Genomic DNA, 27932 nt, shown 5'->3' with positions numbered 1-27932 from the left:
ACTCAGAATCATATTAATCACTAACCAAGTGAAACTAACTAATTGAATCAAGCAAACTCTAAACTAATCTTATCAAACATCGAGATTTATTAATCTATTTCACAGGGAACACTAAATATCCTTTATATTATTTAACCTTGAAGGACTATAGTTATTACGTTATATGATCTTTTAAAACTAATTCAGATTTTTGTATTTTGAATCCTAATAATAATAGATAAATGCCAAGTAGATGTCCAAAAAATATCAAAGAAATAATTTTGGTCTGGGATTTCTTAATCCTAAAAATGAGATCTCCACCATTCAGTCAAAAAACATGTAATACCAAAAATTGTTTGATCATTCAAAACTCAGAGTAACTAACAATGCCGGCAAAATCTTTCCATGGCCTTTCTATTAGTTGTATACATGTGTACATGAAGTGCGAACTAATAAATATGCTTACCTACTGATAAAGAAACAGAAAACTAAACTAAAAAGGGTTCCTTTTTAGTTCTTTCCTTTTCGAGGCAGGTTTTGAGCTTGCTTTCTGCCAAACATAAGACAAGAGACCAGTTATGGGCAGCTTAAGTTATTTCCAATCAAATATAAAAAACCAGAATCTAAGGCAATGAAAAGAATTATATACGTACAGCTTTTGATTTTTTAATCTTTCCACGGATCCTGTTCTTTGGAGGTTTCAATTTGTATATCCGCACCATCCAATGGTGAGTTGTGAACACCTGAATGCATTAAAAACCATGACTTACATCAGAAAACCAGAACAGACACCACAAAGAAAAATCGAAAGACTGGTTGCTGCTATGATTAATTATCTATTAGACTTTCTCACTAAGCCAACAAGTCTCAACAAAAATAGGGGCAACATATACAGAATGGCACAAATTTCTAGGATAATTATATCTGGAATCTACAGTTTGTGTTGTCTTGCAATTTCCCAGTGGCAAGAACTAAACTAGATAGATAGCAATAATGCTTGTCTCATTATTTGACCGTTGAGACCAAATCCTCAGTTGGTGTTTATGTAGTACTCAAGGAGCCAAGAGGAGTATTGTCAATCAAGTACAGACCAAAATATAGCCTTAAAAAGTCAAATTAAGAAGATTATCAATGAGTGAGGATCTTTTATCATCAAGAGATAATAGAACAGACTCTTCAAAACTTATAAAGGTAAATTGCTTGTATAAATATAACATTAAAATATAGTAGCACCAGCATATACTGGTGGACTATCAAGGAACAACACAAAATCACTATCCTAAGCTAAACACATGGTAACAGATATGTTGTAGATTAAATACCACGATTAGTTCAGCATGTGATTTTGTCTTGCCACAGACCAAGTTTAATTTCAGTATCATACTCATATATGAAATACACAGAGCAAGACAAAATTCCTAAAACAGAGCAGCAGACGATTGGAAAAAAAACTCATGTCTCTCATAAAATAAAGATACGGCCTGCAACGAATTTGTAAAGATAGGTACTTTGCACCCCTCACCTTATAAGTCGGTTTTGTAAGAATGGGTTGCATCAAATATAAAACTAAAAGAAAATAATCTAACCTCTTCAAAATGCGTAAGTTTGAAATATTTCTTCCCAATCTCCGTCCGCCTCACTCTATCAAAAGCTTTACCATCTGTCTCCACAAATCTGTAGCAAAGCAAAGTAGAGAAGTTAGCAGCCTAACAGTTAAAACAAAAAAAATTCAGACAGACGATTTTACAATGAAACTGACCTGTAATATGAAAGTTTATACATGAGGCAGTTAAGCATTGTTGGTGTGGCCATAGAATCAATTCGATATTGACCATCCCTCTTTTGAAGAAGTTGAAAAAAAGGGGTTAACATTATAAGGTGAGTAAATATTGAAAGAAGCTATAGTATCGCCTGATTTACAAATTAATATATCAATGCCCAGATTAAACAACCCAAATTGCATATAGGACTTACTAAGTAATCAGGTTCCTTTATGTGAGGAAATACACCCCCTCCAATACGAACCATCCACAGGAATTTATTAATATCGTCACTGGGATATCCAACCAATCCTAATCATAAGAATAAAGAAGAAGTCAGAACAGAATAATTTTGATAAGCTGAATATGTAAAAAAGAAGAAGCTGACCTCCAAAGACTACAAGAACATATTTGACATCCAAAGAGTTGAAAATTTCCCAGGCTGCCTTTTCTGGAGAAGACATGGCAGTACCAACAGTAGCAATATGTGTGTTATTCCAGGTATTATTGTCAACGATGACAGTTCGGTTAGCCATTGCAGTTGTTTGATATCCGTAATCCCACCAAGATGCCACCTACAAGAAATTTTATGAGCAGTAAAATTTAACTTCTCCTTTTCTTTTAATTGGAGGTAGGGAATTAATCTTAGGGAGGATTACAATTTTAAGCCATAAACCTTTATAATTTCAGGACACTATCCACTTGACTTGAGTGCTCAAATATATCATGGATTGAAGTTCAACATTAAACAATGTAAAATATTACTGAACATTAAGGGGTTAATATGCTTCCTACCTAGGAAGTATCTTCCCCGGGGTTCATAAATTATAATTTTCTCATAACTATGACACACAAAGAATGTAGCACTGATGATTCAAATTAAATATAATGGTTATTAACTTCTACTCTCCAACAATCTACTGAAAAAATGAGAAAGGAAGCAAAATGTTCATGGGACCAAATATATATTGGAAGCTATGAATTATGTCCCAACTAGCTCAACCTACAGTGGCATCACCTATCACATTACATTTAAATGTACATTACAGAAAACTTTTCAATTTTAAAACTTGAATTTCAAGATTAGTACAGAATAAAGGAAATCATGCAGAAAACTTATTCAACTTTAAAACATGAATTTCAAGATTAGTACACAATACGGGAAATCATGCAAGTTAACCAGACCTTATTTCACACAATCTTTTTTAGATAGAAGATCAATAATAATCAGTACGTTGAACTTTTCAGATACTGATAGTTCATTCCAAAGTGTTATAAAACAGATTAAAAAGTTCGTATAGAAGCAAATTCAAATGTTTCAGCAGAAAAAAATGGAAATGCCATGAAACTTACTTTGTCATCTACTTCTGTGTTATGACTCAACCAAGCATAAGCCTCTCTAAAATCATCAAAAACATGTAGTCCATCATTTGAATGTGATGTTAGAACGATAGAAGGGGCTGAATAAGCTTCTGCTGCTGCCCATACACTGTGAACCTACAGGAGAGATCAAGATAATGAGGTCACTGTGAAGTGTGAACATCAAGAATTTTTTCTTTTATTGACATACAGTGGAGCATGAAGGGTGCATTGTTGTTCAGAAAGACAATAACAAAAGATCAATAAAAGACGATGCCATATTCCTAATTGTGTACTAACCAGCACAGTTTTAACTACCAACAAGGAGTTTATCTAAAAGTGAAAGTAAATTTGTAATGTAATAATTATGAAATATATAAGTATCTTAAGTAAAATAAAAAAGAATAATTAAATAAATTCCTAGTGGGGAAAACAAAAAACATGTACAAAAAAAATAATAGATCATCTGAAAATATAATGGTTCAAATATATAGTCAACTTCAAATGAATGATGAGATGTTTTAGAAATTACCACATAGAAGGCACCCAGCAACACAAGTAAGATAATAGCAATGATGGATGTTTCCAAAGGTAAAACCAAAAGCTTTTTCTTAATTTGTGACTTGCTAGGAGGCTTTTCCACAGGTTCCTTTTCCTTCTTCTTGCTCTTCTTTGAGGTCCGCTCCTTAGGTGTGTCCTCGATTTTATCAGTCTTCACCGTATCATTTGGCACAACACTTTCGGAACTGGCATTTCCAGCCTTGATAATCAAAAGCACAATTTGAACAAGGAAAACTTATGGAATGACTAGAAGAAAAAAAAATCCAAATTTGATGACAATTAAAGAAAAAATGCTTACATCAACATGGGAATCAACTGATAGACTGGGTAGCTGAAGCTTAATTGATCTAGTGAAAACATCAAATGCTTGAGAAAGAGCAATCCCAGATAAGATGCAAGCCGCTGGAGCAAGTACAAGCATCAGGCGAACCTGATATTTGATAAGACTAGGTACTCAATAAATTAAGATAATAAAAAGTAAATTTATAAGTTGAAAAACTACAGTCCCAAGAATTTCTTACCATGACACCTGAAAAATATACCGATGTAACAATATAAAGTATCACAAAAGAGCTTGCATCAGATAGAGGTGAAAAGCATGCCTGCAGCAGTAAGCAGCAACATAACTTAGTTAAGATAGAAAAATGAGAAAATCAAACAAAAGATTTTTGTATAAAGGGAACTCACAATAATGCCAGCTGGAACTAAGAATGCCAAGACATTAATGTCCATAAAGTAAGAAGGCCAAGTAGGCGGCTGATGCTCACTAACGCTAGCAATGATTGGTATGTATTTGCTTGCATAAGTACTGAAACACCACAAACAAGTATTTAGGATTGGAGCCAACTCATACTGAGAAAATATTTTGCATAATGACATAAAGATAAATACAAAGACACTTCTTCAAGCTATCATATTTAGTAATTTCATAGTTTCACAGTTACAATGAAATTGAAGAACCAATAAGCACCTCAAACAGAAAAATGGCCTTTTAGGTGACATGTGCCTATTTAACTATAAAATAAATTGTTTCTTATGAAAGTTTGAATAATTAAAAGGTCAAACACAGCACTGACGGATCTAATAGACTTAAACTTCTTCCACTCCATCCCATTGTTGGGCTCGAAGCTACCATTGCAACAAGTACTGCTATCATTGCCAAACCTACTGCCCTGCAAAATAAACAAGAAAATGACAAAGATTAGTTTCACTCCCCACCGGTGATGTTTTCAATAGTTAATAAGCCAATCAAAGGGACACCCACAGGCCGCTAGAAACAACTAGTGTCACAGCTACTTTGAACATTTTTGGTGACAGTATTCCTTTAATATAGTATACAAGAGCCACCACATGGATGAGAATGAAAACCTGCACAAGAAAACGAGCTAATGTTTCAAAGAAATTGATTGGACAGATATAAAGAGAAGGGGAAATACAAACAAAATGATTGATTGATACTTCATAGTTTAGGTCATGCACATAATAATTAGATTTCAAAGCTTGCATGAGATTTGCTTAAGTAGTGATTAACAAAGTTAACAAGTGGATATAATTAACGAAACAACCAAGATTTTTTCCACTAGGAGGACATCGTTGTCTCTACTTGATGGGTTACCATTGTGGAAAATATTTCACCACTATTAAATTTGTTTTTCTCAACTTTTCAACTCTTGCCAATACACTTTGAAAGTTCAACTAGTTCAACTACAAACGTTCTGTAGTATCTACAAGCAGTTTAAGTTTTCACCTACCAAGTGAGTATGGATTCTTCAAATAGTCAAAAACAAATATTTTTTAATTAGTGCAAGGCCATTAGGAAGTCTGTCAAATTTAAGGACTGGGAATATTGTTCGAATTCTTTCTTTTGATAAGTTTTACCTCAAAAAATTGTATATTAAAAGGAGATGTAAATCATAGGATTAACGCTAGGTTGACAAAATGGAGAAATGCTTCAGCATTATTTCTCATCAGAAGGTACTTCTGAAGCTCAAAGACCTTTACAAACACCCCAAAACCAACAATTGTGTCACTGAAAGTTGGGTGATGAAGTGCCAACAAGAACACAGAATTAAGTGCTGAGAAAATAATAATAATAATAATAATAATAATAATAATAATAATAATAATAATAATAATAATGTAATGGTAGATAAGTGGTTATATACAATAAAGAATATGATCGTGATAGAAAGAAAGTTAGAGTGAATGACAGAATGTGCCCTAAGATGGTTTGGTCATGTGTGGAGTTGATCATCCAACGTATGGAGGTCTTCCAAATAAGCAAAGGTAGAGATGAAGGGCAAGAAAAATATAAAAGAAGGAATTAAGAAATCACACAAATTTGGTTTTAGGAAAAACAGAATGACTGGGTCTCAAAAAAACAGAATGACATCACTTGATCCATGTATCCACCTCAACCTTGTAGAAAAAGCAATTGTTTATGTAAAAAAGTTTTAAAAGTTAACCGTATCATAGAAGTAAATTTTTATAGTTATCTCGACAAAGCTATCAACTCTTCCAAGTTTGTAAGCTGATTTGTCTAATCTCTATATAGAAATAAAAAAATAACATAGAATATTCACCTAATCATGCATTCACAAAAAAAGTAGTTGTTAATAATGTTAGAATAAAACACACTCATGGAGTCAGGGTTCAGATGGACGACCAAGAGAGCCACTTTTCTATGAGTCGAGGCAAGTTCAACTTTGTCCAAAGACTAAGGAAACTCACCAGAAATGATGCAAAGTGCTCTGACGTCATTACAGCGTTAAATCCAACAACAGGCACCAATGCGGCCAATAGTGTGCCCAATACAACCTGCATTGATAAAATCATAATATTGTGAGCTAGGAACAAGATAATATGAACCAACGATAGTTTTAAAATATAAAATCCATATCCAGTCAGATAACAATTCTGGGTTGTAATTGTATATAAAATGCAATGAAGTCACATTAAGCAGTCAACATATAACCAAATGAATGACTCATTCTCAAATTTAGTAAAACGCAGAGTTCGTACTAAATTCTGCATCACCCTATTAGTTCGACCTCATGCTAGAACAATTTATTAATTCGTTAGACTTTTGCAAAACTCCCTCGATTACAGTTTACTTTAGCAAGCACAAGTAAAAATAACATGCATTTCTACTCTCCACTTTAGTAAAGGAAAACATTTATATCCATACTATTGAAACAAATACTTACAAGAGGTGCATACGCAATATAAAGTCGAGAAGAATAGCGGCCAGTTACTATGCACAATAGCACATGTATTGGAATAAGGTTAATGATAAAAGTGTACCCTCCCCATGAGCAAACCTGCAAGACAAGAATCAAATAACATAAATAAGAGGCAAAGGTCAACAATTCAATTTGTAAAAAAAATAAGCAATGTCATAAAAACTTACCATGTAGAAGTATGCTATTGAATTCAATGTGGCATAAAAGAGGGACCCTGTATTCAATGTCTACATGACATGTAAATATGAAGTCAGAAGCTTAATTGAGAGAGAATAAAGAAAAGCTTAAGTGATTTCTATCGAAAGAGACATACAGAACAAGCAGTTCAGACAAAATATTCAAATCACATTATTGGACAATGATAATAACCCATTACCCATTGTCTGTAATGAGGAAAATGTTGTTTTGTAATTTGTACGAAGACTATATCGTAAAAGTTGCATGAATGAATATGATTGGTTGATGCATGTAAGTGGGGTGTACAATGTGCAGTTATTTTCAAAACTTTTTTCTTTGTTCCACCCACATACTGTTATGCATTCTGTCTTGTCGTGCTCAACTTCGCATCACAAAAACTTTTATCATACTTCATAACATTATTGTTCTAATAATTCCCTACAACTTTACAAGAAACCAATGCCTTTATGTTCATTAGGAAGTAAAGTTGCTTGGCTGAGCACCTTAATATAGAGATAGAAAGTGAAGATCAAAGCAAATATGGCAACAGCTTCATTATCATAGCTTCCAGCCACTGATCGAGATATGTATGACGGGACCTGCATAAGATTTTGGACCAATTACAAGCGAGGGAAGTAAGGACTCAGCAACCAAAACAATACAGATGAGAGAAACAACTACCAATAGTCGTTATAGTCATAGACTTACAAATCTACACATCAACAAGGCTGTTAATCAATCAGATACTTATATTAAATATTGATTGGTTAAACATTCAAATATAGAATGCTGAATTGTTCAACCAATAATTTTGATCAATAGTTCATTACAACCATCAATGTGAGGTTTATAATCAGTAAGAAAATTGGATGAATGAAACACAGATTTTTTAGAAAATCACCATAGCCAAAAGAACTGCTGCTGTCAAGCCAGCCCCAGCACCTTTAACCTCCTACAAAAAGAAAGCAGATGCATCAAATTACAAAACACATAAAAAAGCAAAAATCTATAATAATAATAATAATATGTTGTTTTGGCATGGTCAAACCTTTGTCAGTAGATAAGTTGCCCATGAAGCAAAGGCTGAGAATATAGGAGCAGTAAATACACAAACAGTTTCAACCGACAGAGGTATGTTCAAGGAATTCAATATCCTGACAGAATTGTTTGAATGAATATTTCTTATCAGCATTTAGTCAATAGAAACATCATAGCATATGACGGCCAACAACTCCAACTGTGTGTTTCAAATACCTACCACCACAAGGTGCCTGCTGTCAAGGTCAAACCAGGATAGACGGTCCCACCGATCACACGACCAAGGGGATACCTTGAAACAGAAAGGTAACAAAGACATTACATTACATCCAGTAACATTTACTAATAACCTGATTCATTAAACTACATATAGTATATAGAAGATAGCGTGTTTCAATCCAAACATTGGGTACTTACCAAGTTCGGTCATCAAACCAGTTCCAGAAATCATATATCCCATTCTTGGTCAAAAACTGAAACAAACAAATATGTTTATCATCTTTAGTGACTCTTTATTGTATTGAGAAAAACAAAGTATAGTTGAACAAATATTCTATAGAATTATAGAAAGACGAAAGTTTTTAGCCATCAAGAGAACCTTAGTCCTGGATAAAATGCAGTAACAGATGCAGAAGATGGAAGAATCATACAATTGGTTTGTGAATGAAGGGCTGTCAGAACTTGTGGGAGAGGACCCTATTGAGTGGATCGTTAAAGCAGAAAGGTTTTTCGAGGAGCAGAAAACTCATTGCTCAGACAAACTGCAGTGGGCATTTATGAGAATGGAAGGAGTGGCTCTGTTATGGTTTCATTCTTGGTGCCAAGAAGACTGATGCAGATTGAGAGTCACTTTCCATGGCTCTAATTAGAAGATTCCAGGTAAGTTACAAAGGCAGTGTTACAAGAGAGGAAGGTAGTACAAACTTACATGTCCTAGCAAGATGAAGAAGAATGAACAAAATCCAAACAATGGGTTTGAGGTCATAACAGTCAGGATCCAAATGAGGCGGTCTAGGGAGACAACTCTCAAAACGGGTATCGCGATGGTAGAGAAGATTAGTGAGAAGGGAGTGGAAGGTTCTGAAATTAGAGTCTCAGATGTCCTATCAGACTCTTTATTGTATTGAGAAAAACAAAGTACAATTTGAACAGATATTACAAAGAATGATGGAAAATTCCAGCTATTAACCGTCATGAGAACCTCAGTCCTGAAGAAAATGGAGTAACAGGTGCAGAACAGTTTCATTCCAAATAATGCTTACCTGAGTGACTCTGTAGTTGAAATAAGGATCGAATTCATGAATAACGCTCTCGTACTTTATAACCTGTATACAATGCATACAAAATATGATGAACTGCTAGAATAACTCCAGAAACAAGCAGATTCAATAAACTACTATTATGCCAGAGACGTCTGAAAAAGAACATCATGATCTCAAAACTTTATCAGAAACACATAATTTCACACCGTTTTGAATTAACAGAAATGTCTACACCGTCACCATTTTTACACAATAATTCAGAAACATGAATATCATAGATGACTCGAGCTTTTGGAAGCATAACCAGAGAAAATAAATTATAACAAAGAATAATTAAACAAATTAGAACTTCAACTAATAGTAAGGCTTCAATTTATCATCTAATTATAATACTATTAACCACAAAATATATTTCAAGTGCGTGTAAATTATAAATGATATCATATATCATGAAGTTCGTCTTATCATACTTTGCATTTCATTAATTCAGTCTGAATATTTACATTGACGCCACTAGAGTCAACATTTTCAAGTAAGAAAAAAATTATAAACAGTTACTGAGATTCAACTATCGTTTAGCAAAAATACAAAATGAACCATAAACTGCAAGTTGTTAATGTTTATCAATAACGAAACGGTTCAATTGATCGGTTAACCGTGGCGTTGAATTCAGAAGCATACAATCTTAATGGAAACAAGGTGCAGATAACCAGATCTAAAAGTATACGAAATGGAGAAATGCTTACGGAGAAGAGACGGATCGAGAAGGCGAGAACACCGATCAGGATCAGGATGAAGAACGCGAGAACATTACCAAATGCGTGCCGGAGGGAGGATTGAGCCTCGGTGGCCGCCATTGACGGCCAAATTGAGCTCGAGAGAGAGAGAGAGAGAGAGAGTGGAGAGAGGAGAGAGAGGATAGAGGGAGAGACTGTGTTTCGGACTGACTGGGGTTTATAGTAGAGAAGTCGTTGCAGGAGCCAAGATGGGAGAAACAAGGGAGGGTTGTGTTAGCCTACGGATGAAAGAACGTGCAACGCTTGTTTGAAAAGACAATAATGGGTCTATATTTTGTACTTGATGACTAAACTATCCTTTCTTTTTCTTACGTGGCAAATCTATGTTGTGTTGTCTGCTAATATTGATGTAGCTGAGTCGTGTGATTGGCTGTGGAGGGTGTGTGGACTCTCTTTGTAGTTTTTAGTCTTCGGACAACATTGATTTTACATTTTTAGTCTTCGGACTTGATTTTACATTTTTAGATTTGTATTATTGTATATATGTAGGTCTGTACTAAAAATAAAACCAACATTAAGTTTTTATCAATTTTTTTAATATAATTTTACTCTTTATTTAAACTAGTTTATGTACAATTTAACTTTTTTAACATATTTAAATAACTAAAATTTTCTCATATTTTTATCTATATAATAAAAAATACTAAGTTTTGGTGCAATATATTTTACTATGATTTTATCACTAATTTAAACTTGAAATTTTTCAAATATTTACATCTGTATAATAAAAAAAGACTAACTTTAATGCAACATATTTTACTCTAATTTTATCATTAATTTAAACTATTTATTCTTTATAAATTAAATAGTTGAACTTTTTAAAATTATTATATAAAAATATGTAACTTCTTTTTTTTTTAGAAAAAATGATTAAATATAAATTTACATATAATTATGAAGTTTCGGACAAGAAGTTTAACTTAATAATATTAACTTTTTTTAGACAATAAATTCAACCTAATAATATTAATTTTTTTGTCCGTTGAATTAGAATTTAAAGATAAAATGTGTAACTTCTATTACATTTTATCAATAAAAATAAACAGATAAATACGTCATTATCCGCTACACGCTAGTGCAATATAAGAATTTCTAAATCATGTTGTCGTGCAATACTCCCTCTATCACAGGTATTAAAAAAAACGGTTGTGTGTTCATTATTCACCACTATAAGTATTGATATTATAAATAAAAAAAAATTAGTTTTTCAGTGAGAATTAAATACAGGTATTTTTGTAAAAAAATATTGATATATATTTTGAATGTATATATTTTTCTCTATTAATCAAACATGTCAATTTTCGTGCAATTTATTATTTTACTTTACAATTTTACTTCTATCTTTACTTATTATGTAAGTCATAAAAAATACATTATGTAGTTAACACTTTTTAGAAGAGTTAAAAAACTTATAGTTGAAGGAGTGTTACTTCGTAAAGCAATCGAAATATTCTAAGTTCAAAATTAAAAGTGTGGTTCATTGTCTTAATTTTTGCTTAAATGTTTTTTTTTCTCCTAGTTAAGATAGTCAATCACGTAAAAAAATATTCGGACTTTCAAACCTACATTGATTCTCTATATGCTTGTAGAATATATTTGTGTACATGAGCATTCGATCTTTTTAATGAAAAATGTTAGTGTTATATTATGGGTCAATCTCTTTATCACTTTCCTTGTTATCATGTTAGTGTTATATTATGAGTCAATCTCTTTATCACTTTCCTTGTTATCTCCCTGCATGATCCTTGAGGGACACAGTACAAAGAATGTGTTAACACTCACAATATTATTAGATACGAGCTAGCAAGCAAAATACAATAATTTTAGACAAAAACCAGAAAAATCCACATTAAGTGTGATGTTAATTTGATGGATTGATAATTGTATATGTTATGTAGAAGTAATTTCTATGTTATTTTAATAAATTAAATGTGTAAATTATTAACAGACATGAATAATTTTGGATAATGTCATATAAGATTTAACATGAGAGAGTTATATACATAATATCCCTATCAAGTTTCATGAATAAATTTGGATCATGTCATATAAGATTTAACATGAGAAAGTTATATTCATAATATCACTACCAAGTTCCTTTTGTGAGGAGTGAAGAATAATTTTAATAAAGAATTATGTGGCTCAATTGGGATAAACATCACACAAAGAAGAAGAAGGAGTATGAATTATGTGTTTTTCTAAACCTTCATGACTGTATTTTCCATTGTTGGTAAAAAAAATTTAAAATTCTTAATCAACCACATTATATGGTAACTCGTGTTTTTAAACTAATTATTATTTAAGTGAGTATTTTTTTAGCGTTTTTATATGACATAAATCAAGCGATGAATGACGTAGTATCTCATTATCTTGAACGGTGTTTGAAGAATTATATCATTAAAAAATAAAAGGTGATTCCTCAATCCATATTTGCAATGCTCCATGGATACACTGTGATATCAATCATAAAATTGACACACCTTCAACTCATTTTGCTCTTCTCTTATATGTGAATGTTTGCACTGATGCATGTAATATAACCTGGAAAAAGTGATTAATATTGGATACTTTCTCAGTCAAGTATGCTAATGAGATTCTGAATATTCCTCATTGTAGACAACTATAAAGGGATGAATGGGAGGTGGTTATCAAATTTGTGTGGATACACTAATTGATTGTGATGAATGGGAAGAGGAAGGAGAGTGAAATAAGTAATGGTCAATGCATATTCCTCCTCAAATAAATAAATGCACGTTGCATTTGGGGAGATATATTTACTTCATTTCACTACTACTAAAAATTTATTTTTATTAAGCGACCATCTAATGCTACTGCCCGTGCATTTGTTGGACTGCCTATTAAATATTATCCTTGTAATATCTTTGATTTTAGAGTTAAAACACAGTCATTGTATACAGCATATTATAATTATTTATTTTATGATTTTATACATAATATAGATTAAATATTTCTTATCTAACCGCTGTGAATGAGTGATATTATAAGTTTTTTTACAATAACAATATATATAAATCAACATTTATTTTATTTTTAATTATATTTATTCTCTTGTTACAAATAAAACAACTTAATCAAATTAGAGTATTTGGTTCAATACATCAGATGAATTTAATAGGAAGGAAAGTGGAAAGGAGAATTGAGTTGTGTTTAGTTAAAAAGAGAGGAAGTGGTGTAGTTCAAGAGGAATGAAGAGATTTTGCTTTCTTCTCTCACTCTTAAAAATGAACCAACCATAAAAAAATTAAAACCTCGTTTCTAATTCTTTCTATTGTTAATCAGTTGTTTTTGTTATTATTTATCATCCACTCGAGTTTTAATATGAGTTATTTTAATCTCATTTACGAGAATCTAAAAACTATTTTTAGTAATTCTAAAAATTATAACCAAATTTTTTTGAAAAAATGTTGTAACTATAAGAAACAAACATAAAACTATTTTTATTTTTCTTAAATTTTAAAAAATAATTTATAAATTATTAAATATCAAAATCATTGTTTTTTTGTAATTACCAATATAACCTTAACCGTTAAAAAAAAAAAACCTCAGCCGCCGCTAAGCCTAGTATCTCATCCAAACGAGACTTTAGCCGCATAGACACAATCGTTCCCCCGCATCGTTTATTATCCAGCTTCGCACTTTTTCCCCGGTCTAGGGTTTTCTCATTCATTGTCAAAAAAGTGGGTTTTCTCCTTTCTTTCCTATCCACAAAGCTTATTCGAATTTCGATATCGGAATTAGGGTTCCGCCCCTGTTGTGGTTGAAATTCGTCGTTCTCCGATCAAAACAAAGTCAAATCTCCCCTCAGTCACGTCGATCTTGATCTTGATATTAGGGTTTCGTTTTCGATTTTGAAATTCATTTCGCTTCAAAACCATGGCGGCTCTGAAGGAGCTTCTTCCTCAACCGAAATCATCCTCAACAACTTATTACGATCACAGCAACGATCCATGGTTCAAACAACGATTCACCGCTTCAGAAGAGGAAAAATCCTCTACGAAGAGGAAAAATCCGCTGCGGTCAAGCCAAAGGCGGTGCCACCGTATCTAAAGCGTTCCGGTTTCGTCCCTCGAAAAGTAGAGGATTTCGGCGAAGGTGGAGCTTTCCCGGAGATCCACGTAGCACAATACCCACTGGATATGGGAAGAAACAAGTCCTCAAAGCCAGGTTCAAAGATTCTTCCAGTAACTGTCGACGCTCACGGAAACGTCGCTTACGATGCCATAGTGAAACAAAACGAGAACGCTAAGAAAATCGTTTACACACAGCAGAAAGACTTGATCCCGAAGATTCTGAAAAACGATGAAGATGATGACGAGGATGTTGACGATGACGATGCTCAACAAGAGATCGATGAAATTACGCAGGAAACTAAAGCCGCACTTGAGAAGATAGTTAACGTGAGACTCAGCGCAGCACAACCCAAAAACGTTCCCAAACATTCTTCTGATGCGAAGTATATAAAGTATAAACCTTCACAACAGAATGCGGCATTCAATTCCGGTGCGAGGGAGAGGGTTATTAGGATGGTTGAGATGCCTGTGGATCCACTTGAGCCTCCAAAATTCAAGCACAAGCGTGTTCCCAAGGCTTCCGGTTCGCCCCCGGTGCCAGTGATGCATTCCCCTCCTAGGCCTGTTACTGTGAAAGATCAACAGGATTGGAAGATACCTCCTTGTATTTCAAATTGGAAGAATCCTAAGGGTTACACAATTCCTCTTGACAAGCGTCTAGCTGCTGATGGGAGAGGTCTTCAGGAGGTTCAGATTAATGACAATTTCGCCAAGCTTTCAGAGGCTTTGTATGTCGCGGAGCAGAAAGCTAGAGAAGCTGTTGCTATGAGGTCTAAGGTTCAGAAGGAGATGCTTTTGAAGGAGAAGGAAAGGAAGGAACAGGAGCTGAGGGCTTTGGCTCAGAAAGCGCGGTCGGAGAGAATTGGCGTGCCCCCTCCGGCTGCTGCTTTTCCGGTTGCATCTGACAGGAGTGGTGTAGATGATGGTGATATGAGAGTTGATTATGAGCATAGGGATACGAGGGATAGGAGAGTTGATTATGAGCATAGAGATAGGGAAAGGGATAATAGGGAAAGGGAAAGGGAAAAGAATTTTCCGAAGGAGAGTAGGGAAGAAAGAGAGGAGCGGTTGCAACGTGAGAAGATTCGTGAGGAAAGGCGAAAGGAGAGAGAGAGGGAGAGGAGGTTAGAGGCTAAGGATGCTGCCATGGGAAAGAAGAGCAAGATTACTAGAGATAGGGATCGTGATATAAGTGAGAAAGTTGCTCTTGGTTTGGCTTCTACTAAGCAAGGGACAGAGGTCATGTATGATGAAAGACTATTCAACCAGGATAAAGGAATGTCTTCTGGATTTGCCACTGATGACCAGTATAATGTGTATGACAAAGGCTTGTTCACTGCACAGCCAACACTTTCCACCTTGTACAGGCCGAAGAAGGATCTTGATAACGAGGCTTATGGAGGTGCAGATGAGCAGCTGGAGAAGATTATGAAGACTGAACGCTTTAAGCCTGACAAAGGATTTGCAGGGGTTTCCGAAAGGTCAGGTCCGAGGGATAGGCCCGTTGAGTTTGAGAGTGAAGAAGCTGATCCATTTGGTCTTGATCAGTTCTTGACCGAGGTTAAGAAGGGTAAGAAGGCCATGGAAAATGTAGGTGGGGGAGGGACTATGAGAGCTAGTGCCGGATCTTCAATGCGGGATAGTTCGGATGGAGGTTCTGGCAGGACTCGCATTGGATTCGAAAGAGGGCGTTAAGCAGATCAGGGCTAATGACTTATTGTTATCGTGCTTAGGTTGGTATGCTTTGATGTGGATGGTAAGGATAATGTGGTTCAGTTTGTACTTACTTTTTGTCACCCTCCCCTAGGGATCATTATAGGTGGTGAAATGAACTTGTATTTTGTTTTAAAACTTCACATGAGTTTAAGGTATTTATCTTTCCATGGAGTTATATTGAGTGATGTGCAATGTTTTTTTAATGCAATGTAACTGGTAGTTTAAAATGTACTCAATGAGTTATCGAGGCTTTTAATAACTGATTACCAGATAATACATTTGCTTGCTGCTATTGTTGTTGGATGTATGCCATTGAAGGGCTATTATGTTAGGTACTGAGGATATTGATCACTAGTAGTTTGTCCAATTATGGTACTGGTAATTGACGGTGTACTAATATTACAGCTGCAGAGACTAGAGTGGAACTGCTGTCTAGTCTTTCTGTTCCCAAGTTATGGTTCTGATGGCTCTCTATTAGAATGAATTGTAATTGATTAGCTTCAAATTTATGTACTCAATGAGTTGTTTTTTCATTATCGGATACGAATGCATTTGCCTGGTTATTATTGCTGTTTGAACTATATTATCGAAGGAGAAATTGTCAATTGTGATGTAAAATAGTGTTTTAGTGATTTATACCCGATCTAATAATTTAAGTGGATGTGTATTATTTGATAAAACTATGTGTTGGTTGTTTCCTGCATAGTAAAGCATATAAAGGCCAAAAAAGTGGATGATATTATTTCTAGTAGGTGGTGGTTTGCCTGGAAGTATGGAACAATATTATGTTCATAGCTTAAACTACTCATCTCATCGTTTGTTTTAGAACTCAGTCACACGTTCATATTGCGAAGTGATCAATGATGATTACGGATACACCCATTGGCTACAAGTTAGGAAAATATAAAGTGAACACCCTTGTTCTGAATTAGAAGTGTATTTATTATTCCCTCCTCCTGTCTGTCACACTGTTAAAAGAAAAATGTCACAATAAAGATTGATTTAGCTTTTGAATGTAAAACAATTTTATTCTAATTGTATCTAAAATCATTATATATGCCTCACTTTCGTGTTTATTACTATATTATATTTTACTGTGTTCACATATCAAATTAGATGAATTTTACACTGAGATAATTAAATTGACTATACAACTATACGTGAATGGTTATACAACTATATGTGAATGGTTATAATTAAGAATATCTAAGTGACACGTTAATATTGTTGTGCCTCTGAAGAACATTTTTCAAAATAATCCAATATGCTCTTTATCTCGCATTCCCTCCATAGGACCATAGCCTTTTTCCCCATCTACTGAGATAATATTTTGACTAGTTTATCTTGGATATTTCCACTCTCAGCCACTGTGCTATCTGTGTATTATCTCTTACATGTTCTATCAGAACATTACATTTGATCTCCTCAGATTCATACACTTGAAGAGGCTCCATCCATATGCTATATCTTCCTCTTCCATTATTAATGATGAAAACTGAGCGTCTAGAACTACTAATAGTAATAACATCAGAGTTAACTGCCATAGCCACATAACAAACTAAATATGTGAGAGAATGTTTTACTACATTTTTATATAATAACCTGATTGAGGAAATTTGTTATTAAGAGTCAGAAGCATCAAAAGCTTTTCAGTCTTGCAAATGAAAAAGGGATTCAAAATCATGTCTAACTGTTTTAAAAGTCATTCTTGCACTTCCACTTGGAAGCAGCTTTTGGGCAAACACAACACTTCAAAATATTTGCTTTCTTTGGTGGGACAATTAATCACTACTTTACCTACATGTTAATTTCAAAAAAAAAAAAAAACAAAACAGTGGGGACCAATCGGTACCCAAACAAATGTTGCAAGGATCTAAATGTCCTTTGATTTTTGTTTACCATTCACGTAGACTATTATATAATAAGTGGATTGTCACATAATTCAGTCACGGTTCAAAAATCAATTAATTTGTCATATGTATTTTTTTTTTTTGTAAGGGATTAATTTGTCTTTCATGATTTGTCTCTATATTTAGAGTAGAAATCTATTTTGGATTCATTTTTGTCATCTGAAATTTGTTTTCTGGTTTTTGTAAGGGACTAGCTTGCTTAGTATACTTATAGCAGAGTGGTTGCACCATTGCAATTATTTTCTATTATTCAAACTTATGATTACAAATTACAATTCAACTTACAATTTCAAATCGTCTACTTGACCACTTTTAGTGAATTATGAACTATACCCAACTTACAATTTCAAATCGTCTACTTGACCACTTTTTGTACAAATTTTTTAGATTAGGGGACAAACTCCTATACAAGGTCAAAAAGAACTAGCTCCAACTTGTAGCTCTAGTGAAGACATCAAGGAGGTGAAACATTATTCATGTTTCACTAGGTTGGTTGGAAAAGTTGCCCTAGCCGCTTCAAGTTGAGAGTTGATCAATGAGTTAAGGTGAAGGTCCGAGTTTTAGACAAAAGTATATGCATAAGACTGACCTCTCAAAGTATTTGAGATCTATTTGAAGGATAACATTAAAATCTCTTATTACGAAGGAATGATTTATGTTAGATTTGTGCTAAAATGATAGTGATAGACTTTATTTTATTTTTCTCACATTTTTTACACAATTTGAATCTAGTGCTTAGGTGAGCCAACATATTATATGATTTACCATGAATCTAAGTTTAAAAATTATCCTAAAATTTACAATGATTGTCTACACTCATCAAAAGTAGAAGTTTCGATCCTTCTCATCCTTACGATTGAAATGGTGACTTAATTGATGTCGATAGACAAGTTTGATTTTGAAAGATACAACTATTTTCTATTATTTTTATCAAATGAATATCAACCAAATCACTTTCTCAACCTTGCGAATGAAAATCATAAATTTATTTTTTCATAAAATAGAATCATAAATTTTGAAAATTTAGAATGGGCCACAAGAGATCAATACTCCACCTTAAAATTTACCTCAAAGCTACATATCTTGAAGTTAATTTTAACTTTTATGCTAGTAACATTAGTAATATATTGACACCTTACAAATATAATCTTTATACCACTATCTTTGTAAAAATATTTCATATTTTTATTTCTTAAAATTCATATTTATTTTACTTTTATTAATGAAGAGATGAAAAAAACTTTCGAAATAAACAATTATCTACATTTTTAAAAACAGTAACATTTTATTTTTCAATTCATAAAAATGGTTATCGTCAAGAGTTTCTCATAAAAATAAAAGTAAAACAATGTTTAAGAACTAAAAATAAGAAACATTCACAAAGTAACCAGACCTTTAGGTTTAAAGTCGAACTAAGCAAATATTTTGAATATTTAGATTGTCAAGATTTGTTGTTTTTCTCAATTTCCATAATTTTATTTTTAAATTTATGCCCACGTCACATTCCCAATAATCATTTTCATAAAAGAAATAAAGGTTTCCTTTTCTAAAAGAGAATGGAGATGAAAGTTCTGATTCTTCTGAACAACCACAATAAGTAGCCCGATTCCTCTCCTCGTACTTGACAACTATAATGCCAGTCATTCCCTTAAAATAGAACAATCTAGTGAACTAATTCCCAAAGTTACATGTTGAATTTAAAACGAAGGAGCTGGATATACAATAACGAAGCAGAAACTATCTCCCCATATTGGTAATAATGCTTTTAAAATAAGGGATCATAGCTCCCACCATGCACAAACTTTCTTCAATTTGAAACGAAGAATTGTTCATTCTTCCTACAAGTTGCTACCGGAGGAAGCAGATACCTCTGTACTGCAAACAGGGCAAACCTGCGGACAAAGAACCAAGTGTTATATCACAACTTCTACAGTGCAAATAACTCCAAAACAACCAATTCAGGACGGGGTAATTCATGAATTCTTGACACAAGTTACTATTAGACTTTATAAATGAAACAACCTATATTAGTAGGGAACCAGAGATTTATCATAAAAAATAGTGAGTAAAAACAGATTTTGCAAGAGGAGGCATCTTAGTGATAATAACATTATTGACACCATTAGTGACAAATTTGAGCTGCTGCAGTAGATGGTTTCTTGACAGCCAAAAATCGTTCATTTTCAATAATCGGCGTCCTTGAATTCTGTCATTGTTCAGCAACTTGTAGACCATTTTATTCAATTTCTTAATTCATATCCTTCTTAAAGTCAACTTTTGAGTTTGACTAATTAAGGCTAAATTTTCCTCGAAAATTAAGCTATTCTGCCGTTGATAAAGTAATCATCTTAGTAAAACCTGCAGTACCGTCTAGCACTTATTGCTCAGGGCATAAATACTATGTAACAGATGAAATCATTATCTACCAACAGCAGTGAAATGTTTCAAACTCCACAGTAATTTCTTAAATATCTTATAAATATCAAATGCATGGCTTTTAAAGCTTAGAAAATAAAGAGATTTGAAACAATACGTAAAGTTATGAAAATTGAATCTAAAGAAGCTGTTGCAATACGTAAAGTTATGCAAATTGAATGAAATAGCAAGATGATATTGTTTGAACAGAAAGGGTCTGAAAAGCAGACTTAACTTAAGAAGTCAACTGAAAACAATCCCTAGATACAATCATACAAAATATCTTGAACCGGATGCATTACCTAGTAAACTAAAGCCTTAAGGAGCTTTGGATTGATAACTTTCAAATCATATTTCTGTACCAAGAATTTAGGTTGAAAGCAAATTAAGCAAGACAGAAAATGAAGTGCAGTGCAATCCAAGTTCTCAATCAAGGTACTTTAAGGATTTCACAAGCAGAACAATACTAACAACCACAAAAGAATGTTTATGCACCATTTGATGATTAGGGCATAGAAGCATTATTCAACCAGACGCACATAAACACATGTAAAAAGGATCAAATGAACCCATTCAAAACTTAAGCGTAAATGATTGGGAGGGGAGGAGGAACACATCATGTGGGAGATGATGACCATACCTTGTTTATTTTCAACCAGTTGTTAATGCACTCAGGATGGTACAAATGTTTGCAGGAAAGAACTGTCAAGGACTCATCATCCTCATAGTCCACCCGGCAAATGACACACCTAAAACAGACAAAAATCAGGCACCTGAGTATATATTGTCATGATCACAGCTTAGTATAGAAGGAACAGTATTTTCACATACGAATCATTGCTCCCATGTTGATCACTCCCGGTCTTGTAGTTGACAGAAGGTAGACAGGCAATAGTATCAGTCGAAAGACCTCTGCTTTCAGTTCCTACTACCTCGCCCAATGCCAATAGTTCCTAAAATAATTGAAGCTTATTTTTACAACACGAGACAGAAGCCGACGAGAAGTGGGAAACACAACACAAACTTTGATATTAATCAAATTTACCTCATATGAAAGTTCATCTGGATCAACATCCTCCCAAGCATCCTGCAGAATTAGATAATCACAATAAGTACTTACAAAAATTGACTTAAGATATTAGTAAATGAGTTGCATGATTCAGTTCTACTATCAAAAAAGAGTATATCGATCCAGCTTGATTATTCTGTTTTTCCAATAACACATTGTCATAAACAAGATGAAGATAATCTGCAAGACGAATTTTTACTTCAAATCTAAAATATAAAGATAATTTGTTTGTCTAGAGATGTTATCATTGATACAGCCCTATGTAGTCTATAGCAGATAGTGTAGCATAACAGACGGCCCCTCAAAGCACTATAGCAGGTAGGGGTATGGCCATTGCGACAAAGTCTCGAGAAACAATACAAGCACTTTGTACCATCCACAAATGAAGGCTAAAAAATAGAAGAGTACACAAAACTCAACACATTCATAAATCATAGCTAATCATCAAAATTCGTTGCTACTAATATTCAAACATAATATAAAGCAAAATAGCAAATAAGTTCTAGCCTCCAAGGGAACTGTTGGCACAGAGTTGCAGAAAACAAGAAGCAGGAGAGAAAAATGTTTGCGGAGAACAAAAGAATGCGGAGGAGAAGAAAGGTCCTTCCTTTTAAAAAAGAATAGTGTTGTTTTAAATTAAATGCAGAGGATGTATGGAGAAGAAAGGTCGGGAGTCCACATAAATAATTACTTCAGAGGCTTAAACGTAATTAATTCCTTGACTTTTGTTATTAAGCCTAGGAGTATGGTTTCTTGTCATTATTAATAAAAATGTGTTTTTGTGTTAGTGTTTTTTGAGCATTTATAATTTATATGTATATGTCTACATATAAATTATAGTGGCCATCCACTCTCTGCTTTAATTAATAATTTTGAGCATCAAATTTGCGCTGCTATCCAGGATGGATCACTCAAAACGCTTACTTGTGCAACCCTAGTGACCCATGCTCAGCAAGGCATACATTTTGCGCGCTAGCTAATATCTTATTGGCCTTTAGAAGTGGGAACAATTAAAAAACAGAATACTCTAGATTGACGAAACATAAACCAATAGATTTTTCAACTCATGGCATCTCCAAATACAGTGTCTAAAAAACTCCCCAAACACACCACAGGAATCATTCTATCAGATTACATGAATTTCATCATACTTCCTATTTAAACCTATTAATTTCTTCATTATATGTAACAGTTCTTTACTTGGTATACATATCAAGTGCGATAGAGCAATAGATATGAATGAAATAAGCTAAGTGATACCAATAGTTTCAAAGAAAGAGAATACTATTATTATAATATTTTTCAAATAGGATCGCATTATGTCCACAAACAAAGAAAATATCTACTCACAAGTACTATTTCCAAATAACCACGAAATATTCCCCTAATTATATGGCATTGAGATTTCACACCTTTCAAATATTTGGTTGTTCAGAGTGCATGCAAGTGTAAATGCACAAAGACTAGTCTGTGAGTGTGCGTGAATGCACATTAACATAAAATTGACATTTACCTGAGAGTTAGCACCATGTTCCTCCATGTCCTCGGTCTCCTCTGTAATTGAAAATGAAACTAGAGATTCTAAGTGGATAATTTGAAAAAATAAGAAAAAATTCCACCAAACTTACATTCATAGCCAATAAAACTTACGATCATTTATCCCAGCAAGAGCCAACAGTCTAGCTGCCATTTCCCTCTCTTCAGCCTCCTGTAATGCTCTTGCATAGGCTTCATCACTTGAAAACAGCTCTGGGTCAAATTCAATGATGGGATTATCATGTTCTCCAGCACTAGCATGAGCATGGACATCAAATGCATCTTCATTCTCATATTCATCCTCGTTATCATCATCTTCATCATCATCCTCATCCACATCAGTGCCATCATGTAGATCATCAAAATCATCTCCATCATCATGCAAATAGCTACCACCTTCCCAACTTCCATAGTCACTTCCGTCATTATTCATTCTCAGCATCATGTATGCCCTTTCCTATTCAATCAGAAAAGTAAGAAAATGAAAAGAAAAATCAGATTATTTGTGAACCACGACTTTCAGAGAATAATACTGGCATTAGTGTATTGCAGTGCCCCTGTCCTACCAATACTTACAGTTATAGTTCCCTTCGTTTTTCAGTATAAAGTGCAAGCCGAAAACAAGTTAATGCATCCCATTTTACAACAACATTCATTCATTCCTTATCTTATGATGCTCTTTCTCTCGCTTATATCAATTTATACATCAAGGGCATAAAGCCTAGGCCAGCTGTCCAAGGTCCTTCCATGTTCCGAATGATTGGGGCTTGCATGATCAACCCTTGAGTTAGATAACATTTTTTCTTTGTCAGTTTTTAAATAACAGAAGGTTTCTGTTTGAAGTTTGGGTGAGCTTTTATGACAGACAGACACAGAGTAAACATCATATTTAGTCCCTCAAGTATGTATCACTCTCTCCTACTTAAGAGTGTAAATCAGATCAAGTATATGCATTCATTCAATTCAAATGCTATGAAATTCAATAGAAGAGTGAATACTCATTTTAGTCTCAGAAAACCCGGAGACCCAATTTAGTCGCTGATAATAATAAAAGCAACTTTTAGTCCCCATGAAAAATAAACCGAGACAACTTAAACTTAATCCTTGTCTGAGCAGTCTCGGTTTACTTTCCTTATGAACTAAAAATTGCTTCTATTTTTTTAGGAACTAAAATAGGTTTCATTCTAAATAAAATGAAGCATAACATCGTAATGAATTTAATACTCCTTATTTGCATGTCCTTGGGATTTGACTGCTATCATTCAATACATATATAGCTGGAAAGCAATGTGTGAATTCCAGCTAGGATTCAATACATAAATAGAAGCATAAGTCATGAAATATAGGTAGTATTAAGTATAGGGTTTAGGCAATTTAAAGCATTATTGGGACACGAAAAGTACAATAAATGATAATCCGATATTGGTTTTTAACTTATTCAAAAAATGAATGAATCGTAAAAAGTTGTAATTGACTTAATTATTATTATCGTTTTTCTAACCAACCAAACATGAAAAAATAAAAATGAATTAAAAAATAAAACGAGTGAAGAAGAGGGAAAACCTGCTCTTGTAGGGTTCGGGCTAGGGCAAGGTCAGCATCAACCTGGCTGAGATTAGTGAAAGGGGTTCTGGAAGGTTGGTGAGTGGTGGTTTCAGATCCAGTAGGTTGTTCGTGTTGTTGTTGTTCTTGTTCTTCTTTTTCTTCAATTTTTTCTGGCATATTTTCCTCGCCATTCAAATTCGAATTGAAATTGGAATGTTCAACTTCTTCTTCTTGATGGATGTGATTGTTGGATTTGACTCCTCCAGAAGATACTTTGGCCGTGACGTTGTTGGTGTTGGTGGTGGTGTCGTTCTCCATTGGAATTAGGAAGAAGAAGACGAAGACGATAGATGGTGATGAAAAACAAGAATGATGGAATCAACCTCAAAGAATAATATTATTATATTTATAATTATTGTAAGTGAATAAATAAATAAATAAAAATTGGTGAACGGTGGTGAACATAAAAGAAGGAACAGAAACGAGGAAACGGCAACGAAAATCAAAATCAAAATCAAAATCAGAGAAAAGGTTTGCCAAACGCAGTCTGGGAGTGGGGTCCACTACTTTAGACGCTCCGATTCGAACCCACCGTCCATTAATTTGGGTCCCACGCCAGATCTACGGCAACCCTTGCGGATTCCCAGTTACTCACTTACTTGCGGCAAATCACAATTCTTACTCCTTTTTTTTTTCAATATTAATTGTGAGTCACTATAAATAAGTTTTTTTTTTTGTTAAACAAAAATTTAGATGATTTAAGTTTTTTTTTAGCATATTCAGACCGTATCAAATTCCAATAACGTTAAGATTCGTTTGCTATATGATAAAAGAAATGAATAAGATATTATATTATATCTGAATTGAGTGTTGGATGAATTAATAAAATATGATCTAATTCAAAATTTTATTATATATTATATTTTTTTAGTTAAAATTTTTATTTTTAGGATAAAATGAATAAGAAACTATTAGAATATGATAAAAATAGTAGTTTATTCAATTACCTTTATAAAATATAAATTGAAATATAATAAAATATAAATAAAAAAATAATTTATAAAATATAATTAAAAATATTAAAATGTAAATCTAGTCAAATATAAAAATAATTAATAAAATTTGATATTAAATTTAAAAATAAAATATTAATAGTTTATGATTTTATACAAAAATAATTTTGTCTTTTGCATAATTTAATAAATTAGTATTCATAATTATAAAAATATGAAAGTTAGTTGAAATTTTAAAATAAATATAATTTATTTACAAGGTATTCTTGTCATTTACATATAATATATATCATATCTTTATTTATATTCTAATAAAAAAAATATAATTATTTGGTTACTCGTGATTTTATTTCTAAAATTTAAATTGTTTATTTAGTAGTGACAATCGATAGTTTTAAAAAATTATTTTATTACTTATTTTATTTTATTTTTTGTTAATTTATAATATTTAAAATATAATAAGGTAATTTTAAAAAATTAATATTTAAATATTTACAGTAGTAATTTTGTTATTTAAATATAATATATATTATATTATATCATACTATGATAAGATATATATCAAATAAATGACAAAATAAAATGTTATCATATTGGTTATCACATATGTATCAAACACATAAATGATAATGTTTATTATGTCACTATGCCATCATATACTATACTATTTTTATTCAATTTTATATCTTATATCGTTGATTTCTATCATGTACATCAAACAAATCCTAAAAAAATATTCTTAAATATTTTTAATAATTTAGTAGTGATAATGAATTGATAGTATGAATTAATTATTGTTTAATTTACTATATCTTATAAGACAGTTTTTTATAAAATTAAAAGAGATGTAAAATATTTGTTTACACTCACAATTAATCATAACAAAATTTTATCCTATATACTCCAAATTATACTTTTACATTACATTACACTTAAACTATCCTTGACCTTTTTTTTTTTAAGGAAAAAAATAAATTTTGTTTCTACCCATCAAATTCAAATTGGATTTCGATAAACTTTAACCAAAATTAGAACACAAACATATTTTGTAAAATTCAAATATATGTACAAAAACACTTTTTCAAATTTTATAAAACATATTTATATTTCAGAAAATTTTAAAAATAATTATGAAATATACATGTTTCATTAATATTAAATTATGTGTTTTGAAAATAATTTTTCAACTTTTTTAAAATGTCGTTGTGTTTCGAAATATTTTAAAAAAATTACGAAAAACATATATCTCATAAAATTCAAACTTTGTACCTATTTGTATTTCAAAAACTTAAAAAAAATATATAAAACACAAACTTTTACCGTAAAACATAAAATTTGTATTATTTTTAAAACAAAAAATAATAAAATTATATTTTTTTATTGAAAAGTGAGGCTAAGAGTAAAATTGAGTGAGTGTGAAGTAAAAAAAATTCATTAGTAACAAATACATATTAGTCTTGTAATTTTTCTATGAGAAAAACTTACCTTAAATCAATCACAAGTCACAATTTATCAACACATTAAAAATATTAATTCATATTCTTATTTAGTTTTTTAATTGATGTATAGTTAATATGTGATAAGTTATTAATATAAAATAACTTTACTAGAAAAATGAGTAATTTTTAATTTGTTTTACATACATATTCAATCACATCTATAAATACAATTCTTGATTTTAGAAAATGAACCTAACAAGTAACATTATGATTTTTTGATTTGTTTTAAATATCCAATTTATAGACAAATTGATAATCTAAAGCGGATAGAGAAGTTAGTAAAATCTTAACAAATAAGTTATACAAAAATATTTATATAAAGAAGAATATCCGAATAAAAGTTTGAATTTGAATTATTCTAATCGATTTACTTTTACTTAGAGTTCATTTATCACATGGAAAGACTTACTTAATTAGAGTAATATGGTTTGATAGAATCCATAAAAAATTTATAATATTACTGTATAGAATTTTATTTTATTTAAAAAAAAATGTATAGAAGTAATATCACGTAATTAACTCATTTTGAGTTTTTTAAATTAAAATTTAATTTTCATCTATCGATAATATAAACAAATTTATATAGTAAATAAATTATATAAATATTTTTATAAATAAATATAATAAAAATCAAATATTATTAACGATCTTAAGATTATGATTAATTATAATATAAAATTATTTATATTATTAATATATATATATTTAATTTTGATGTTACAATTGCGCGGTTTGTCCAAAAACTGAATGAATATGTTGGAATGAACAAAATATATAGAATATTCTTTAAAATGACTAACTTTTTTATAATAAGATGACTTATTTTAGAGTGTAAATTGAACGTATGGACCACCGATTAAATCCAATGTGAATATTGTATGTGTATCATAGCAAGTCATGGAGTTGTTGAAATAAAAACTCTTAATTTTGCAACTTTATAGTTTATTCACTTTAAATAAGTTA

At 32.1% G+C, this 27932-nt stretch overlaps 3 protein-coding genes across 4 annotated transcripts; 1 reads left to right on the top strand and 2 right to left on the bottom strand.

The window, feature by feature from the left end:
* Window positions 1-244: 244 nt before the first annotated feature.
* LOC101513271 (dolichyl-diphosphooligosaccharide--protein glycosyltransferase subunit STT3A) lies at window positions 245-10329 on the bottom strand. Its single transcript, XM_004497171.4, has 23 exons — window positions 10125-10329; window positions 9379-9441; window positions 8534-8589; window positions 8337-8408; window positions 8127-8232; window positions 7980-8030; window positions 7582-7677; window positions 7069-7128; window positions 6866-6979; window positions 6390-6476; window positions 4924-5027; window positions 4736-4831; window positions 4347-4467; window positions 4181-4261; window positions 3958-4089; window positions 3631-3858; window positions 3093-3236; window positions 2128-2314; window positions 1954-2051; window positions 1739-1818; window positions 1566-1653; window positions 633-722; window positions 245-529 (listed from the first exon to the last, which is right to left on the bottom strand). The coding sequence occupies exons 1-23, from the start codon at window positions 10233-10235 to the stop codon at window positions 473-475; spliced, it is 2322 nt and encodes a 773-aa protein (XP_004497228.1). The 5' UTR covers window positions 10236-10329; the 3' UTR covers window positions 245-472.
* Window positions 10330-13763: 3434 nt separating this feature from the next.
* Window positions 13764-16515, top strand: LOC101513599 (SNW/SKI-interacting protein A-like). The gene is given in 2 exon segments (XM_073367577.1): window positions 13764-14207; window positions 14210-16515. Coding segments are annotated over 2 exon segments (1890 nt in total). The 5' UTR covers window positions 13764-14069; the 3' UTR covers window positions 15962-16515.
* Window positions 16516-19395: 2880 nt separating this feature from the next.
* On the bottom strand, window positions 19396-24879 carry LOC101512719 (E3 ubiquitin ligase BIG BROTHER-related). 2 transcript variants are annotated; one of them, XM_004497169.4, is made up of 7 exons: window positions 24476-24879; window positions 23027-23369; window positions 22890-22948; window positions 21353-21394; window positions 21139-21260; window positions 20948-21056; window positions 19396-19784 (listed from the first exon to the last, which is right to left on the bottom strand). In XM_004497169.4, the coding sequence occupies exons 1-7, from the start codon at window positions 24773-24775 to the stop codon at window positions 19731-19733; spliced, it is 1029 nt and encodes a 342-aa protein (XP_004497226.1). In that variant the 5' UTR covers window positions 24776-24879; the 3' UTR covers window positions 19396-19730. The 2 variants fall into 2 exon arrangements, with proteins under 2 accessions (XP_004497226.1, XP_004497227.1); XM_004497170.4 differs by having other exon boundaries at window positions 22890-22930; window positions 24476-24878.
* Window positions 24880-27932: the final 3053 nt, after the last annotated feature.

The sequence above is a fragment of the Cicer arietinum genome, chromosome 4, assembly GCF_000331145.2.
Source record: "Cicer arietinum cultivar CDC Frontier isolate Library 1 chromosome 4, Cicar.CDCFrontier_v2.0, whole genome shotgun sequence".
Taxonomy (NCBI): Eukaryota; Viridiplantae; Streptophyta; class Magnoliopsida; order Fabales; family Fabaceae; genus Cicer; species Cicer arietinum.
Note: the sequence above shows the minus strand (reverse complement) of the source record. Positions and strands in the feature narration are given on the sequence as shown.

Bases quoted from the DNA above. Each gene is read 5' to 3' on its own strand.
- LOC101513271 (XM_004497171.4), bottom strand. From the start codon at position 10,235: ATGGCGGCCACCGAGGCTCAATCCTCCCTCCGGCACGCATTTGGTAAT. The intron at 8,409-8,533 runs GTAAGTACCCAA...TTCTGTTTCAAG, and splicing joins TGGTTTGATGACCGAACTTG to GTATCCCCTTGGTCGTGTGA. The intron at 3,237-3,630 runs GTAATTTCTAAA...TCTCTCCTGTAG, and splicing joins TGCTGGGTGCCTTCTATGTG to GTTCACAGTGTATGGGCAGC.
- LOC101512719 (XM_004497169.4), bottom strand. From the start codon at position 24,775: ATGGAGAACGACACCACCACCAACACCAACAACGTCACGGCCAAAGTA. The intron at 22,949-23,026 runs GTAAGTTTTATT...TAGAATCTCTAG, and splicing joins TCTTGCTGGGATAAATGATC to TTTCATTTTCAATTACAGAG. The intron at 21,261-21,352 runs GTAAATTTGATT...CAATTATTTTAG, and splicing joins CAGATGAACTTTCATATGAG to GAACTATTGGCATTGGGCGA.